Below are 18801 nucleotides of genomic sequence, written 5' to 3' on the forward strand. Positions count from 1 at the left end.
TCTTCAGTATCCACAGGTTAGCTTTGATGAAGAAGGTGGGTTTGTAACTACCTGCCCATGCTTTCAGAAAACAAATACGTTTCTGAATGAAGTCTCTAGAAGAAATACAGGAGGAGCAGCTGTGGCTGTGCAGGGAAGCTGTTCTGACTGTCTGGCAGGAGCACCCAGCACACAGAGTCCTGTTCTGGCTGAACAGGATTTATTCCAGGGGCACACACGGCAGTTCAGGAAAGCAGAGCGTGTGTGCACATCCACACTCTCACTCACTTACACACACACACATACACACACACACACACACACACACACACATCCCCTCCGGTACTTTTTAGATCCACCCTCTTCTGTTACTGCACTACTGTTGGGATTATTAACAGGCTAGGAAAAGATTACAGCATTAACCCCTTGTGAGATTGCTTCTACTCATGTCTCTGCAATAATTCTCAGTCAGCCTGTTATGTCACAGCCTATAACTGAGGCCCAGTGAGTGAGGAGAGTGATAAATCTGCCTCTCAACTGATATTTAAAATGCTAAGAGTCGTTTAATAAAAGGGTGGAGAAGAAAAAAACATAGTGAAGATTTTGCATTCCTTACTTGGAAATGATTCTTGTCTTCATATTTTTCTGAGTAAACTGAAGATAGGGTAGACTCGGAAAAATAAAAGCAGTTACATTTATCTCATTTGGCAAAGTGCTTACTTTCATAAAAAAGTGCTGTATGTGCCTGATCCAAACCCCAGCAAGTCAACAGAAGAACTCACTAATTTCACTTAGTGGATCAAATATTATGAAAGTATATTAGAATTGTCAGATAATAAATATAAACAGAATATATTATAAACAGAAGCCTATACATTTCCTCTGTGAAAGAACTTATATATGACTTGACAAACTTGATAAAACTGATAAACTGTGGCACATTAGTAACACACCATGGAAAACACAAAAATCTAGATGGTTTAAAAGTTCTGCTTTTTTAATGCATAAGCATCATCCTCACTGGTGTTTTCATAAAGTCATGGGCTTTTACTTTCCAGTATATAGCTTCTTTATGGTCAGAAATTAATATTAGAAAGTAATTTCTGCTATAACTGAATGAAAAACTAGTTTCACATTTAAAAATCCCTATTACTTAAAGGCAGAGAAGTAACAGGTTCTTTATAACAAGTCCTGATCCCTCAAAGCTGATACACACAGACTGGAAAGCCTGGCTTTGTTTTCCAGTCTTGCCAGCTTTGCTTTATAGTATGAATAATGGGAATAGTTGCCTAGGAAAGTAGATTGAAAAGTTACATTGAAAGTTGCAATTTCTCAATTATCCTTTGTGCTTCTGGAAGTCCTGGATGCAGCTGGTCAGCAGTGGTCCACACCACTGCACAGTCCCACTGACCACCTTGCTCTCAGGCTGGCCAGGGCTGCAGGACAGGACTGACACTGCCAAGCCAGTGCAGGTCTCTTGTATCAGTCTCAAACATGTGTGGGACAGGATGAAGAACCAGCTTCCCCAGGATAGCAGGAGCCCCCACTGAGCCCCTGCCCAAGGGATGGGCCCACTTCAGTGTCAAGACATGCTTGATGGGTGAAGCCAATGAGGCCAGCAGCCACAGCTGGAGGCTTCACAGAGTTGGCAGAAAGGCAAATGGAACCAGGCTGCACTGGCCACAGCTGGCTCTGTGTGCTGTGCAAACAGCAAAGGAGCCCAGAACACAGTGGTAGGAGACAGCATGTGCAGCACAGGCTTGAAGAGTGGAGGGATAAGTACTGAGCCATGACAAACTCCAAGAGGTACTCATTTCAATCAAAAGAAGAGCAGAATTGTGAGAGAATGATATTCTGTGCAAATCCCAGCAACTGTTGGAGTTACTGTTCAAAACAAACTTGATGACCTTGCTCACATGTTCAGGACTCCAAATGTGCAAGGTGCAGCTTCCCATTAAAAATTTGTCCAGAGATTTTTATCTGTTTTTAGAGTCCTCATCAGTTTCCTTCTCTGAATGCCAGGCTTACAGACTGGCTCAAAATTCCAAGGGTTTAGTTCCCCTGGAGTCCTTTTTAAACACTGGCATCACATTCGCACAATTTTTTTCCCCTGGCAACAATGTAGATCTAAACAATAGATTGCACATCATAGTTAATAATTTTACTATTTCCTTTAGAAGTCCTGGATGAATACCATCTGGTCTTGGGCTGAGCTCAATTCAGCATCTGCTAGTTAAATTGCCAGAGTAAATGAGGAAGAATTTACTATGAACTCTTGACTCCCCTTTTGGAGTGGATTTCTCCATGAAACACATTGAGATCAAAGAGTTTTGTTTTTCTAGGCTTTTATTTTGCATAGATTTACTCAAATGTACAGCCAATAGTCCTCATGTTTGGACAGTTCTGAGTTGCCTTTTTAGTATCATTTCCACTACATTTAGCTACTTAGCAACTAACAACTTTTTGATAGATCACTCTCCATGCAGATCAGTATCATCTCATTGTCTCCCTGCAAATTTCAGGAGACAAAAAAAAGAGGTTTTAATGAAATGCTCACTCATTGCAGATGCAATTTTATCATTTAGGAGAAACAAAAACCTGAGTGTCTGTCCACTTGTACTTAATCATACATTATTTGGGATGTTAAAAGTTTTAGGTAAGAACTTCTCTGGAGCTGGCTGTTTTATTGGCAACACTGGTTTGTTAATAAAATTGTTTTTTAATTAAGAAATAATTTAGGTATCTTTCTATGACTGGGTTGATAGTTTGGACAAAATTATACAAAAATATTTCCCCTATATTTGAAGGAGGCTTGCTAATCCATGATAAAAAAAGAATCTGCTTTTTTTTTTTTTTTTTTTTTTTTTTTTTAATTCTAGTCTTAATCCTTTTCTCCCCTGTAATGTCATATACTGGACACACCAGCAGCCACAACAATTGTTGCTGTGCTCTGTCATTTCCTGCTATATCTCTTCTCCTCCAAAACTAAACCACATCATATACTCTGTCCTATTTTTTCATTACTTTGACAAAGATCTTTATTTAATTTAAATAGAAAGTCCACTTGTAAAATGATGAATTTGGAATAGCATATCTTTGTCGGGTGTCAAATTTACAAATAGGTTTAGGTTTGTTGCCAGGTCTTTTTTGTGCTGACGGTGAAATTGAATAAAGCAATTAGAGAAAAAACATAAATGGAAAGTCATGGTCTACTTCTGTTCTCACTTGCCAGGTTTATGTTGGCATTAGGCCTCTGATTCAGTGGAGTTACTCTCACAGATACAAACTACAGGGAGATCAGAACTAGTCCACACTTCCAGAGAACACACAAAATTCTTATGAACAAATTTATTGTAAACTTTTTCAAGGCAATTTGAGCCTGAGTCCTGTCAGTGTCTCACAGGAACTGCATTGAAACAATTTATTTCATACTGATCTGAGCTAAATAACATAAGGATGAAACTTATTTCTGAGCACCTTGTTGTACAACCAGTGATTTCTGAAATCATTCACCAGCCACAGACGGGGTCTAAGATGAACAAGGTGCTCCAGCTGCTCCTGCAGTGCTTCTGCAAGGTGACACATTACATGGCATGCAGCTTAATAAATCTTTGGAAGACTCCACATGTCTTCAGTGATGAAATTCTTGTATTTAGGTCATGTTTTTATTGAGACACATCTCAAGGTATCTTTTAAATTGTTTGGGGGTGACAACTTTTCATTCTTTTGAAGTGACAATTCATAGTGTTTGAACTTCCTGGATATTTGCAGTAGCATCTGCCTGACCTGCCTGTGAGATGCACCACAGCTGGTCCTGATGCCTTCATGGGCATCCAGGCAGCCTGTTCTACCACCTTCCTCAGAAGGGAGGAAATGAAACCTCCCAGGTGATGGCTGGTGAGCTCTGTACCATTCTCTAGGCTCTCTGACAGATGGGATGAATAAAGCATATTGTCTCTGTAAATCCTCTGGTCCAATTACATAATCATGGTAAAGTTTCTATGTGCTTCCAGGGTAAAAAAGGGATTTCTGCTCCAGACATTTCTATGCAAGTTCTGCATACAATTTAGGGAAACTGCTTCAAAGAAATACATGTAAATCATTTGTCCAGTGCAACATAAGTTCTCATAACAATCCTTCTGACGCCCTGTGCTATTACTGAAGTCTGGGATGAGTCATTATCCACTGATTCCACCCAAATGGTTTGCTGTGCATATTGCTACTCATGTCAACATTTCTCAGACTGCCACTGAGCTCAGCTGCATCTCCCGTCCCCACACATCCGACTCTCTAACTATTAAAAATTGGGGGCAGAAGTTACACCAATGCTCTCTGATCAACTGAAGCTGATCCTTTTCCTTTTTTTTTGTCTTATCATAATGGATATGTAAGTCCTATGAGGAATGGATACACATCCATGAAATAGGAACATAGATATTTTTACAAGGTGCTTGTTTCTTTTGCAGGCTGTACATGACATTGTACAACCCATTTTGTCCCTTCACCCTGTGAATACCAAATTGCTAGAAAAAAAACAGTTCAGGATTTAAGCTAGAGATGAAAGCAAATAGAGCTGCTTACCCTTATACTGTGGGTATATTATGTGCTAGAACCCCATGTCAAATAACCTGCGTCAACACATGGCCCAGGAGATCACTTTTTTGGGTTATATTAACACTATTAAGTGTTGGTATAGTTAATGTTTTCCTTTGAGTATATCTTTGCATATTAGACCAACATCAGTCAAAGTCAAAATCCATCACGTTGTAAGGCACTGGTCATCTGAGAGTTTTCTCAGGTACAGTCATGGCATGATTTGTGAAAAACAGATAAAAGATCAGGGATTGCCACCAAAAACAATCCAAATAGATTATAATGTCAGCAACAAAATGGTACAATTCTTCCTGACAGTATTGAACTCCTTAACAAAGCTGAAAACAGCAACAGGCTGCTAAATAAACCCCCACATGTAACACCTGGGAACTGTAGTCTTTTATGATTCCAGTTAGGCACATAACAAAGAGTCACAACTATTTTACCACAAGAGATTTTCATTAGCTTATCTCACAGAGGTATATTAATGAAATTAGTTATGTCAACTGCAGCTGCTATGGGCTTCAATTTAAAGATGAAAAAACAAAAGTATTTGGCACAGGCCACTCAGTGACTCAGTGGGGGAGTGGAAGAGTTGGGAAAAGCAAGGAAGTCTTTTCAGACTGCTGCTGTCTGATACTCTGCTCTCAAAAGAAGCCACGCTATCCTCATGACGTTAGGATCAAATGGATTTCCACATTTCCACAGAATTAGATGAAGAGATGTTAGTTTTACAACACCAACTAAGCAATTTAGAGACTGGCTGTTCAATTAGCAGGGAGGAAATGGAGAAGGTCAGCTGATGTATTATTGGGTGAATTGGTACCAGCATGTCTGAAGCCAGAGCTTTAATTTAAGATTCCAAAGTATGTGTGTCTTACCATGTACAGAGAGAAATTACTTTGTGTTCCATAACATCTCATCTAACAACAACATTTTTAGAGGAGTATAAGTGTCTGTTGATGATAAATTCCCTTAAGGTAATACTATTGAACTTTGTTCACTGACATGTGAGTTCCCAAGAGTCATCTAACCCTTGTTTTAAAGGAACCCAAGATATGGGAATCAACAGAGGCATTGTCTCTATCAGATAAATACTGAAAATTACACTTATATAAAATGAATAAATTTAATTGGCAATAGTCATTCTTTAAAGTTTCCATTTTTTATAGGAAACATAAACTTCCTATGAGCAGCTGTCTGATTTGACATAAATTTGCACAAGTTTGCACAAGAAATAGAACATATAATTTATTATATTTTTTATGAATTCTCTATTATTCAGTACTGAAGAGGGACACATAAACTCAGATTTTAAAGGGTAACTAACTGACTAAACCTCTTCTCAACAACTGATATCTGAGTATGAATTTTAGTCATTTGAAACAATTTAAATAATGAAGTGAGGGTAAAGAACAAAAGTTTTAGAAGATATTGCAAAATGTCACTCCATTAGAAGACTATCTATCATTACTATGGGTACAACATAAACTGCTACTGTACTGTATAAACCTGTGTCAGCAAAGGCCACAAGGAAACATCATTCCTTGAAAGTACGTAACCAAAGCAGGATTTTAATCTAATAAATAGAAAAGTAAAAGACTCTGGGATGTCTAGAGTTTTGCTGGTTTCCCATTGTCGTGGTTTAGCATGGAAGGGTACTCAGACAACAAGACGACAGGTTGTCCCCTTCAAATTGTGGAGTTATATAATGAAAGTAAGATTTTAAATTAGTCTCATGGCCTGTGTTTTGTTGTACACAATTAGGTATTTTACTGTTTGACTCTTGTTCTCTTCCTGTGACAATCTCCAGGCCAGTTTTTTCAGTTAAATGGAACTCTGCTAGCTGGCACTTTGGACTAATTATTGAACACAGTAAGAGGAGGTACAGGGAGACCTTCAGGAGCAGAGACAATTTACCCCAGCTAAAGTTCTCTTCCAGATCTTAATTTCTGAGATGTTTAGCTTTATTTGTGAATTAGCAAAATGCTCTTTGCATTTTGGACTTCTTTGATAGGTATAATGCCGTCCAATAACTGAATATAGAAAGTTGTCAGTTATAATTTTCTGAGAAAGTGGGGGAGGCAGGTCAAGTCCATAGTGACAAAAAATACTCTAATTTCTTTCAATTATTCTGCTAAGATGTCCTGGAAGTATTTGATAGTGATTATTACAATACTTAAACTCTGAAAATAATACTTTCTAGAGTTTCAGCACAGATGAGCTGTTAAATGATGGTATTGTTGGCCTTACTTGCCACGCTTTTGTCTATATAACCCTTAAGAAAACATATTCTGAGGAACAATTGCCATAGTTAGTTTGGACTATTTGCTATGTTTATACAGTATTACATAGTGCAGAGAGTTAATTTGACTGAAAGTATGTAAGTTTTAAATTAATTTTCATTGTTTAGTCTTTGCTTACATTACAAAACTGTTTTAAATCTGCCAAGAAGTCTCATCTCTCACAAGAAGGGAGAAACAAAACTCCAAGGACAAACTCTGCTCTGAATTCTCCACACTCACTTTTTGACAGAGTCAGATTCAGTAATGCTGCTGTGGTGTGTCCAAATATCCAGGGTTTATAAATCAAGCACATCAGAAACTGGATCTCTTGAATGTAACCCTTGTATATAGAAAAGTTACATGCCACACTCTTGATTTTGCTTTAACAGACATTTGAAAATTTGAAGTATATTAACTGCAATTAACTGCAATTAACTGGGTGATTTTTTTCTAATCTTTTTGTGTGTGTGTGCCTGAAGTCAGATCAAATATGATCTCATATTTGCAATTTCATGCCATTCTGGTTTGGCCCTTTCCAGAACCAACTGCACTGGTGCTGGGTGTGCTTTGCACAGAAAAAGCAGTGCAAAACAGTCACAAATCACACACACACTCTGACTGCTGTGTCTCTTGGACACCTTACCTCTTCACAGTTTCTCCTTTTATTCTAATGCATGCATCTTGCAATCCTGCAGTGTGGGGAAAATTAATAAACTGAAGTAAGAGAGGTATTTTGGATGAGATAATGACAAAATATCAGTATCATTTAGTGTTTTGTTTTTACAAGATTTGCTGATTGAAGATCCTGGAGCAAGTCAAGTGTTTTTAAAGTATTCTAAGCAATATGCTAGTGAAATGCTCCCATATTATACTGTCACCCAGTCTGGTTTTAAACCCAGTGATACTTAAAGTATAATGCTGCTCAAATCATTATCTAAACATGATCTTATCTCTTTAATTTCAATTTACATTTCTGTTAGAAATTCAGAATTGTCATCTGTGATTTTATACTTTCTACAGAGAGACCTCCCCAAAGTCTTCACTTAATCCTCAATGACTGCTCATGAAAATTACTAGGAGTCAAATGAGAATGCTCTGGTAAAAAAAATAAATCAGTATTTCATTAGCTGTTAAACTGAGCCATTTCATACCAGAATATCTTTTCCACAAGACCTTACAAAGACAAGGTTGGAAATTTAAAATTTGATTCTGTGAGAAATACTCTAACAAATTCTAAAAAATCAGATCATTACATAAATTGGTAAATAAGTTATCATCTTCTGTTCCTAGAGGAGTGGATGGTAGGTCATATACAATATTATCCAACCTAAAATAATAGGCAACTTTTATTCCTGTAGCCTGATGTGTTACTAAATAGCCAAGATTTAACACTGTTGGAGAAGAAATTGGCATTACAAATTGATAGTTTCTGATGAAATCCAGATTACTTATCAAGAAGACAGTAAATTTAATTTCCCTTAATAGTACTGGGGAATGAGAAAAAACCCAGGATTTTTCCTTGCTTACACTTTTCCCATCACCCTGCCATGGTGGCTCATTTAGTTAGTGGCATGATAATAACTTCTTCTGTTCCTTTTTCAGTGCATCCTCATGAGTGTTTCTTTACCTACTGCTCATCCTATTTGTGCTTAGTTTTCTCCTCCTTTAGGCCAACTTAACCAAAACTGTGAATTTGAAAATGGCCTCTTAAGTTTGGAGTGTTCATCCCTTAGGCAACCCAGCTGAACTGTGTTCAGTACCTCCAACCTCCAACCTGGTGTTATTTCCAGTTCTAAGGAGTAAATAAATAGTTAAGTCTCAAAGATTTGTACCTCTCAGATAAGATTATGAAAGTTAGTAGAATTTATTTAAAATACTTTCCCCACGCATATTCTTACTGCAAACCTCACAGATATATATGGAAGCAGAAAAACAACCCTACATTTTTAAAGCAGCTTCCTTAAAAGAGTCAGTGTCATGAAGTTGTGTCAGGGAAGGTTTATGTTACATATGAGGAAGAGGCTCTTCACCCAGAGGGTGGCTGAGCACTGGAACAGGCTCCCCAGGAAAGTGGTCACAGCACCAAGCTTGACAGAGTTCAAGAAGCATTTGGGGAACAGCCCCAGGCATATGGTGTGACTCTTGGGGATGGTCCTGTGCAGGGTGTGGAGCTGGAGTTGAGGATCCTGAGGTCCCTTCCAGCTCAGGAGATTCTATGATTCTATGATGATCTCATGCTGGTATTTCCCTGTATGCCAATACATATGATTATGTATCACACCTTTGGTCTAAAATTTTACTATGCTGCTTTTGTTATTAGTCTAATCTTGCCAAATTGAACAGATCAAATAAGGTATTTTAATTCTATATTTTAGGTTGATGCTATACATTATCCAGCAGGAATCCACCCTGCTCTACTCTCTATAAGTGCAAGCCTCAATTCAGTTTCAGAGAAAGACTAGGAAATTTTATTCACACTAACTACTAGAGTGCATGCATATTTAAGCTCAAAGCACATTTTATCCCTGCTCTGGAAAACGTGTCCTTTGCTAAACAGTAGGTAGGAATGCTGGCCACAGGGGTCCTTCCCATGAAGAACAAAAGTGATCAATGATAAAGTGCATTGCTATGTGACTGCTTACTCATATCAATGACTGATAGTCTCAGCTAAGGTGCACAGTCTTTGGTTTACAAGTTTCATACCTTGCCTCTTTACTTTTTCTGTTTTGCAATAAATACAATTTATTTCAACACTTCCTGAGCCCTTTAGCACATTCGCTTTCGTGAATGTTTTCTAATTTTCCTTCCTGATCCTTCTGGAAACATGCTGCAATATAGATTGTAAGATTCAAACCTGTATCCTGTAATTAACAAAATAATACAATTTTTTAGGTACTACCTCTGTCCTTTTTCTGATTTAGCAAATTTGTTGTGCATTTGAAAGATTTCTTTACAGACCTCTAAACAGTGATGCAAACCAGAAAACCTAAATGCATTTTATATTTAAAATTTTTGCTTTCAATGTGCAGAGCTTCATCTGAAATCAAATCATTTGTGTTTGTTTGTACTCCCTAGAGCTGTGTATAATATTTTGGTGTCATTTTTCCTTTAAGCAGACCCGTACATTAATTTGTATGTTTTGGGTTAGTGAAAGCAGGGTAGTCTGCTGCTCAGTGGCTCTGAATCCAGCCTTCAGTGCTGTGCTTCACATATGTGTGCTCTTCCATTCCAATGTTCCACTCTTTTTTTGGGCAAATTTTTGAACACGTTTTTATAATGAATTTACTTCCACTGTAAAAGTTTGATTTCTAGTTGTGCTTCATATATGCCAAATAATTCCTGTAACAGGCAGTATTAGTAATCAGTGTTTCAGATAATTTTCTGCAATAATGTTTTTCTGTATACAAATAGAGAAACAGTAGAAATTAAGAAATTAGTTTTACATTTTCACTTAATCTTTTTTTACCTAATACAGGACAACTGCAAGTATTTCAGCATAGGATTCTTTAGGCTCCCACTATGGCCCGAGATGTGTCAGAGAAGATTCTATTCCATAGTTGGTGATGATATTTAATCAGTGCCTGCTGCTCCCTTTCAATGATATATGGCATTTGTCTATACAGGGAAAAGAAAGCACCATCACTGGAGACAGCCATGAGAAACTTAGGAAGATTCTCTTGCTATCTTCTGCTCACTCAGCATTTCCTTTTTGTTGCACTTCCAGCTGTCTTTCCAACAGAGCAGACATCAAGTTAAGAAAGTGGAAATCAAGGTAAAGGATGTGAAAAATTCTTGTAATGAAAGTAAAAATCTCCATGACCGAAACTAGATTGTTTCTTTGAACAGTTAGAGCAACTGGTGAACCATAACCATGGCAAAAACCCTTCAAGAGTTTCTAGTTTCTTTTGGTTTATTCTCCACTTTTGAATTTTCTATTTGAAAATTTATCAAATGAGGAAATGAAACAACGTAATAATCCTTCACATGGGGAAAAAAAAAAAGAGAGAGAGAAGAGAAAGGATTAATTAACTTTGACATCAAATCTTAATCAGAAGAATAAAATGTACCCGAGAAGAGATCTTTGTTCTGCCACTGAAGTTTATAGTTCTACCTCTTAATGATTAAAGAGAAGGCAGCTATGATCTAGACACTAAATAATGTATCCAAGGTGGTCTGCTGATTGTTGAAGACTTGCAACATGCCCTGATATGACTGTGTAGTAAATTGTATATATTCCAGGCAGTGAACTAAAGCACAACAGACTACCTTAAAACATTTATTACATTTTCCACAGAAGATAAAATTCCCCTATTGTAATAAGTAGGATATTGCATCAAGAAGCTATTTCAGTGGAGTAATGTTCAATATTGTGTAACAAATAAACAGAGAATGAGAGGGTTTGACATTTTTCAAAAGTAGATATAAGACATCACCACACATATATTTTTAGATATTTTCATAGCCTCATAGAAAAGCTTGAGCTGGAAGGAACCTTAAAGATCATCTAGTTCCAATCTCCCCCTCCAAGGGCAGGGATGCCACCCACTAGATGAGACTGTTCCTATTTTTAAAAAGAGCATACTTCTTGTGATAGACAGGACCCAAGTCCTGCTTGTATTTAGGTTACATAGACTCACTGGATTCAATAGGTTTGAAAAGAACACAGAATCTCACCCTAACACACCCACACACCAGCAAACTCTGATATGGAGATACTCACTAGAGAATTCACTGAGATAGTAATTTTTACTGCATTTCTTCCTTACAGACCAATTGGTTAAATTTTGTAAAAACCTGAAAAGAAATAGCTAAAGTAAGCTGCTATGTGGGAACTGAGAAAATGCTGGTTCATGAATGTTGAATCCTGTCTGTGAAAAGGTTTGGCTAAACACAAGAGTTGTATAAATTTCCCAACAGACTTGCTCTCAGGTGAATATAGAATTTAAAGGAACAAAATACATAAGCCATGTGTGAAGTGCATAAACTACTCACTATATCAACTGTATTTGTGATTCAGCATGTGTTTCTCTTCAGTGTGTATGTTAATCAAAAGATTCTGTTTCTGCTTTAAGTCTGAGAAATCCTACATTGGTATAATTTTATCTTCATGCACAACAAGTGCACTCATGGGATTTTACCAACCAGAAGATACAGAATATTACTGTTAGAACCCAAATCAATTGACTAATAAAACATGAAAATGCTTTAGTCACATGAAAAAGGGACTAAATCTAATAACACTAGAAAAATTAGGGACTTTGTGCGTGTTAGTTTAGTTACATATCTGATAACTACTCACAGTTCCTGCTATGGCTCAGAAATGTTACAAAAAAGTATCACTAACACATATTATGACCTGAAATACATGGTCCTCTCTAGGGAGGACCTAAAGCCAAGGTTTGGTAGGAAATTACCTAAAATCAACAACTGAAACAATGTGAAACTCCTAAAACAAGACTGGTAATCCTTGACATCAATGGTAGTCTAAGTCTAGCTCTCAAATTCAGCCACATAGCAGAGCAAATATGTTACTTCTCATGAACACCATTCTGCAATAAGATGTTTTCTGCTCTGATAAGTGAAGACATATCATCTAAACTTCCTACATTCTTCAGATTGCATCAGTGGTATTGGGGCAAAAAAAATCTCATTACTCCACAGAAACTTATTATTTTGAAGAAAGTATTGAAACTTGTCAAAATACACACTGTCACTTTTTTGGTAATTTGAATAAAGTTTGAAAGGGGGTGAGTCACTGACAGATGGCTCTTCTTTTGTCATACATCTGTTATCAGCTCTAAACAATATATCATGATTCAGACTGCACAAGGAAACCAGTGGATATTATAAAGAGGAGCTTGCAGGATTGGCTCATAACAGAGATTAAGGTTTAATATACATTTGTCTAATATAGAGTAAGCACATTGAATAAAGGACTGAATATGATGTTCTCTGAAAGTGCCTATTTGGATGAGAAATCTATTGGAACCTGACACGTTAGTTCACAAGTGAAGTTCTGATACTGGCTTGAAATGGAGGACTGGGGTTATGGATTTTATCCCTCACAAATTAAAATGGTTCCAAGTGGAGAAAGAAGAACTGAAGTTTTGGACAGGAGAAGCTCTTCAGTTGAAAAAAAACAATAACCAACTACACAAAAAAATCAGTTTATCTGAGTGCAGATAAAGTGCCCTGTCTGAACAAAGGCAGATTTGGAGATTTGGGGGTGTAAGGGAAGACGTGTGTGGCTTTTGTTTGAGTTTGTTATTGTTATTTTTCCTATAAAAAAGGAAAAAATAAGATATTATCCTTTTGTTTTGGCAGAAAATAGAACATTGTTGGGTTGGGTTGTTGTTTTTTGGTTTTGATTTGGTATAGGTTTTTTTTGTTTGTTTGTTTGTTTGTTTGTTTTTGTTTTTTTTTTTTCCTCTAAACCTGGGTTTCTGTGGCACTTGGCTAATCTGGGACACAGCCATCCTTATACCTGACCCAGACTGCCACTGGGGTTTGCCTGTGCTGCCATCGCCCTGGAAGTGTCTCCTGTAGCACAAAGGAAAAAAAAAAAAAAAAAGAAGGAATACTTAGAGAGCTACACAATATTTATGATACATTATAATATGTAGCTCTCCCTGGATAGCATTAATCCCCTTGGCACTCAGGGTGCAAAGGAAAGGGAAGCAGCTCTCCTACAGTACCAAGTCCCAGTGATTGCATGCTTAGCCCTGTTCTCACCTTGCTCCCTTTTAGTCAGCACTGAGTGCATGAAGGCACCACCTCAGCACAGGTAAGGGGGCAGAGTTCCCACTCCAGCCCCTCTGCACCCCTGCTCCCCCAGCAGACAGCAGCCCTAAGAGGAGACTTATGACTTGGCATTTCTCACAGAAAAGCAATAGAATGAAAGGTGAAGGTGGGATCAGGGCAGCATGGGGGGAGTGAATTGCTTAGGCAGAGTGTCTTATAAGCAGCTGACTGTGAGTGTTAGGATTTTGACTGCTGGGATTTTGTGATTGGGACTGCTGGGATTTTATTGACCTTGCTGGGATTTTGTTGTCTTCCCTCACCCATTATCTGTCATACAATACCCCTGTCTCCTTTGGTGATAGCTGCAGACAGCCTAGTTGGATATTAGGTCAACTAGCATATTACATGGAAAAAGCCAAACTGACTGACTTTGTAATTTTTAATTTCCATTTCCAGATTCTCAATGCTCTCCAGACCTGTTGTGGCAGATTAAAAACAGACACTTGGGATACCAGTATCAAGTACAGTTAAGTGAAATAACTTGACTCAAAACACAGTAACTAAGGGGTAACACTGCAGACACTGCAGATGTAAATGGAGGAGGAATACAAAAGGAAGAGAATTGGTGTTCACGGGTGTAAGACTGAGACACTGAGAAGTAAAGACCAACAACTCAAAACAGAAAAACTATGACATCCACACCAGACCTCCTGATAAAACCAACAAGCTGCCTCTGGTATGTGGTACTGGGCATCATAAAACCACTCTATGCTGACTGAACTTCAGTTGCTTACTAACAATTTAAAAGTAAATCATGATGAAAAAGCCGTAATTGTCAAAAACTTATCACATGGACCAAGTTAAACCTGTCATGTGATACCAGGGGAATAGGCTGAAGCATTAGTTGGGATTTCTGCCAATGCCTGTTATTTAAGTGATATTTTCTAATAATGACCCTGTAATTCTCAAGCTGCTATGCAGCACTCCTTGTAAGGAAATGAAAAAGAAGCAAACACTTAAGCATGAGATTTCTTAACTAGATATGGTAGGGATACATAAGAAGCCCTTGGTAAGATCCTGTAGATTATCTCTTTATAAAATCATCCTACTTTTAATCCTGGATTAGCATTTACAAGAAAGAAGTAAGTTTTCCTACCCATACTGGAGGTGTAACTGACCAAAGGGAAACCCAGTGGAAGGAAACCAGCCTAAAAACCCAGGGAATGAAACTGACAGATGTGCATATGCAGAGGGTTATAAAGGCAACCTTGGAGCAGGGGTAGTCAACTGCAGGAAATTACCCATCCACAGCTGACATTAGTTTTTTGTCCTATTTTCTTGACCTATAGTGATCAGGATGGCTTTTGCAGAGTTTTATGCATTGCTCATGAAACTCACCTGTGGTATGGTTTCCCCATATTCCCCAGAAACAGGGGAACACACATTTCTAATCAGCAAGGTGTTGTGGCTTCTGTCCCACTCTGTGACCTGCCATGTGGCCAAATGTGGTGCCAGCAGATTATGTGGAAAGCAGCCAGAGATTGTGTTGTGCTACCAATAGGAATGTACCCAGCCTCTGAGTCCTCACATGTCAAGCAGCCCTGACAAACAACACGCTCACCAAACACAATGTAACACTTCCATCCCTGTGGCAGTCCACAGGTTTGCTCACAAAATGGAAAGGAAAATGCTGCTGAGAACTGTGCCAGGCAAGAAGGGAGAACTTTCTCTCACACTTCCAGCTGAAATCTAAAACCCTGGACTTCAGCTGTTGACCTGCAGAGCTTGTGGTCATGCTCCAGTTTTCTGCATGTGCTTTCCTTAGCAGGTGAAGTTCCCACACAAACGAATGATCCTTGTCAATTAAAAAAACAAAACATAACAATATGAGGTGAGGTACTCTCTGCATGGGAGCATTCTACAGACTGTTATTATGAACTAGCACAAAAAGGTATTACACTTTGTATGCTTGTTCAGTTGGGAATGTAGACAAAAATTAATTAACTCTCTCAATACACATGGAAAAAAAATATGCTCACTGTTGCCCCTAACATCATAGATGCATGTAAGAAAAAAACTGATGGACAACCTGATGTAAATCAGAATAGACATTCAAGGCACTGGTGAACCACTGAGCACTTGATTTCCCCATGCTCTCCATGTACTGAAAAGCAACTTCTCCTCAGTATTTTGATGAGAAAAAGTGAACTTTTTCAGGTTTCTCCACAGTTCATTAAAGAACTTAATCTCTGACTTTCTGTTACTATTCTTCTTTAAACTTCATTTTATTCAGAAATGATCACAGGTAAGTCAAAACTGGTGGAAGACAAATTAGTTCAGGTGCATTTTTATACCTTTGATATGCAGTTGTATTTTCTATTGACATAACTGATGACAGCTATTATTTCCTCATATCTGTTACTCCCAACAGTGAAAAAGTTACTCCTGATGTTTCAGAATTTTGAAACAGTCTGTTTTACAGAGGCCATCCTCAGAGCTGTAAATGGGTATTAATGCTTTAGTGGTCAATGATCAGCTTTTTCACATTCTCTTCTCTCTTAGTTTATTTATTAATCCTTCTGGGACTTTAAAAATGGGCATTTTGTCTTAGCAAATTAGTTTATTCAGCAAAAATTTGATTACAGGGTTCTGTTACTGATGCACATAGGAATAGATTTCCCCAGAGATGTTAAATAGCTGAAAGTTCCTTGCATGTACATCAGCAGGGATGTGCACAGTGCCACACACCTGCTCGGCCTAAAGGGGCTGTGTGGGCTCCCGGCACTGAGCCTGAACTAACGCCTCAACCATGCCAAGCAGGCAAGGTAAAACACCCAAAAGTGCAATAAAACCTCGCATCAATACAGGCCGACTTGTATCCCTCACGAAGCACACAGCAATGTGTCTGCGGCGTGGACAAGCCTGTCCACAAAAAGGAACCCGCGCAGGACCCCGGGCATCCCCCGGCTGAACCGCTGCGCTGGAACCTGCACTCGTCATCTCTTTCTTTCTTTCTGGGCATAAAAATTTCCAGCAGTTTTCTAATAAAACTTTGTGATTGTTTGCAGACTCTCTGATTTTTGTCGTTCCGACCGGGAGCATCCGTCTCTTGACGGGGCGGGGCGGCGGCGGCGGCGGCGGCGGCGGCGGGGGGGAACCTTTCATCGCGGCGCCGGTTCCCGCCCGGACGCAGCCGCAGAGCGGCGCCGCTGCCGCGGTTGCCGGGTAACGCGGCGGTGCAGCGGCGAAGGCGGCCCGGCCGGCCGCGCAGGGGCCGCGATGCTGGACCCGGAGCGCGGGCTGTCCCTCACCATCGCCAGGGTCGTGCAGCGGCTGCAGGGCTCCAGCCTGCACTCACAGCTGGAGCGACAGGCGCGGGTGAGCCCTGAGCTGCCGCTGCGCCCCGCGCACGGTGCCTTCCGCGCCGCCCCTCCCCGCGCTTTGTTCCCGGCCTCACCCCCGGCCTCCCCCTGGGCGCGGGTCCGGCCGCCCGCCGCTCGTCCCCGCCCTCTGCTGCTCCTTTCCCGCTGCTCTCCCCCCTCGCCGGGCCGCAGAGCGCTGGCTTTGGTTTCTAGAGCCGTGTTTATCGTGTTTCCCCTTGGGACCCAAGGATTTCGCAGTGAATATGAGGACTATCCGTCTGAAATATCGCTGCCTCAAATAGAGGTCCTGAAACGAATTGCTTTTTTAATCTTTAATTTGGAGAGCTTTAGATTCCACCCACCCTACCCCTCTCCCCTAGTGTCCCTGAGAAAATGAGGATTTGGTGAAAGGAAAATAAATGAAAAAAACACTCATGGAAGTAAATTTTAGTAGCTGGGGAAACAGTTGCTTTTTTTTTTTTTTTTTAATAGCTTATCTGCACTTGGACCAGATTTTCATATTTCAGCTGAATTTAATTTAGGATGCTTCAGATTAAAATTGCGTCAATTTTCGTGATCATAACCTAGTCGTGGTGCTGTAACAAATACTGTGCATTACTGAAGTTGTTTGGGTTGGGTTTTATAAAATCTCGTGCTTTTGGTTTTCAGGGTTTTTTTCAAACATTGCTTAAAATTATACACTTTTTGTTTGGTTGGTTTTGGGATACTGTGTCCATTATCTGTCCATTAGTTTTGTTGCATTTTTAAATGAAACATGATTTTCCTCTTTGAATGTCCCTGAAGCTTTCTATAGCAAGTGACATCACTGCCTGTCTTTTGTTTGGTTTGTATTTAAATGTGGTGATTTGGTCTCTAAATGCTTTTATAAATGTGTGTCTGCCTTGCTTCTGTTGACGGGACTTTCTAAATACTTGAATAAGCCAATGTGCATGACTTGAAAGGGGCTGGAATTATGAAAGAGTTTAGAGGCTGAGTTCTGCTAAATGTTGGGAAATTTGGTATCCTAAATATCCTAAAATTTGGTATCCTAAATAGCCTTCTCTGGCAGGGCCTGATCTCACAGTCATTTGATTTTTTTTCATGGTTTTTTTTGAGACAGGAGAAAGCTTGGAGTCCTCAGGATGTGGCTGGGTGTTCAGAAGCTGCTGGTGGGTGGCTGTTTCATGGAGCCACTTTGTGCAGGTGGACACTGAGAACATGAGCAGTGCCCCCCCAAAGTGATGTTTGGGGTCTGAAAGGCCAGTGAGGTGCCTAAATCCCTGCTGGACATGAGAATGTGTCTGCTGTAATGGCTTTGCAGGGTACTGTTTTACAGATTTCTTGGAGAAGAAGAAAAAAGTGTTTATATAGGTCATGGTTATTCTAGTCATATGAACTGATAAGGGGAAAGAAACAGGGCAACAAATATTCAAGTTGATTCTTAGAGTTTTGTTTGAAAGGTTTATAATAGAAGGTTAAATCAGAAGTGTAGTTTGGCGTAGTGATCTGAAAGTTTATAGATACATCAACAATGGGATTTCTCAAGCAAATGAACTGTCTATTGGGGACTAGTTTAAATTAGAAGGGCCAAATGTACACTGTGTTTGTCAGGAATTTGTGTGTTCTTGATAGAGAGGGTTTTTTTATTGACCTTGCACACATTTATGCTCTTTCATGTATGGAAGGCTTGTTTTGTTTATAAAGCTTGGATAATCATGTTAGTGCTGTGCAAGGTGCAAAGGCTCTTCAGTCAGTGGCTTGTCTCCTGTCCATCCCTTAGCAGCTGAACAGAATTCTGAAAGCTTCTGAATTTTACTTCACTCCATATTAAGTTAATGCTT

The 18801-nt window shown here is 39.2% G+C and overlaps 1 protein-coding gene across 2 annotated transcripts in view; it reads left to right on the forward strand.

Annotated features, from left to right (window-relative positions):
• The first annotated feature begins 16806 nt into the window (after positions 1–16806).
• The window catches only part of TBC1D19 (TBC1 domain family member 19), a 49138-nt gene continuing 47143 nt past the window's right edge, over positions 16807–18801 (forward strand). The window contains exon 1 of one of the 2 annotated variants that reach the window (XM_079305907.1): positions 16807–16976. In XM_079305907.1, coding sequence (XP_079162033.1) covers positions 16878–16976 — 99 coding nt within the window. In that variant the 5' untranslated portion in view covers positions 16807–16877. The remainder of the gene's footprint in view (positions 16977–18801) is intronic. The other variant, XM_079305908.1, reaches the window with a different exon arrangement.

The sequence above is a fragment of the Erithacus rubecula genome (genome assembly GCF_903797595.1).
Source record: "Erithacus rubecula genome assembly, chromosome: 5".
Classification (NCBI taxonomy): Eukaryota; Metazoa; Chordata; class Aves; order Passeriformes; family Muscicapidae; genus Erithacus; species Erithacus rubecula.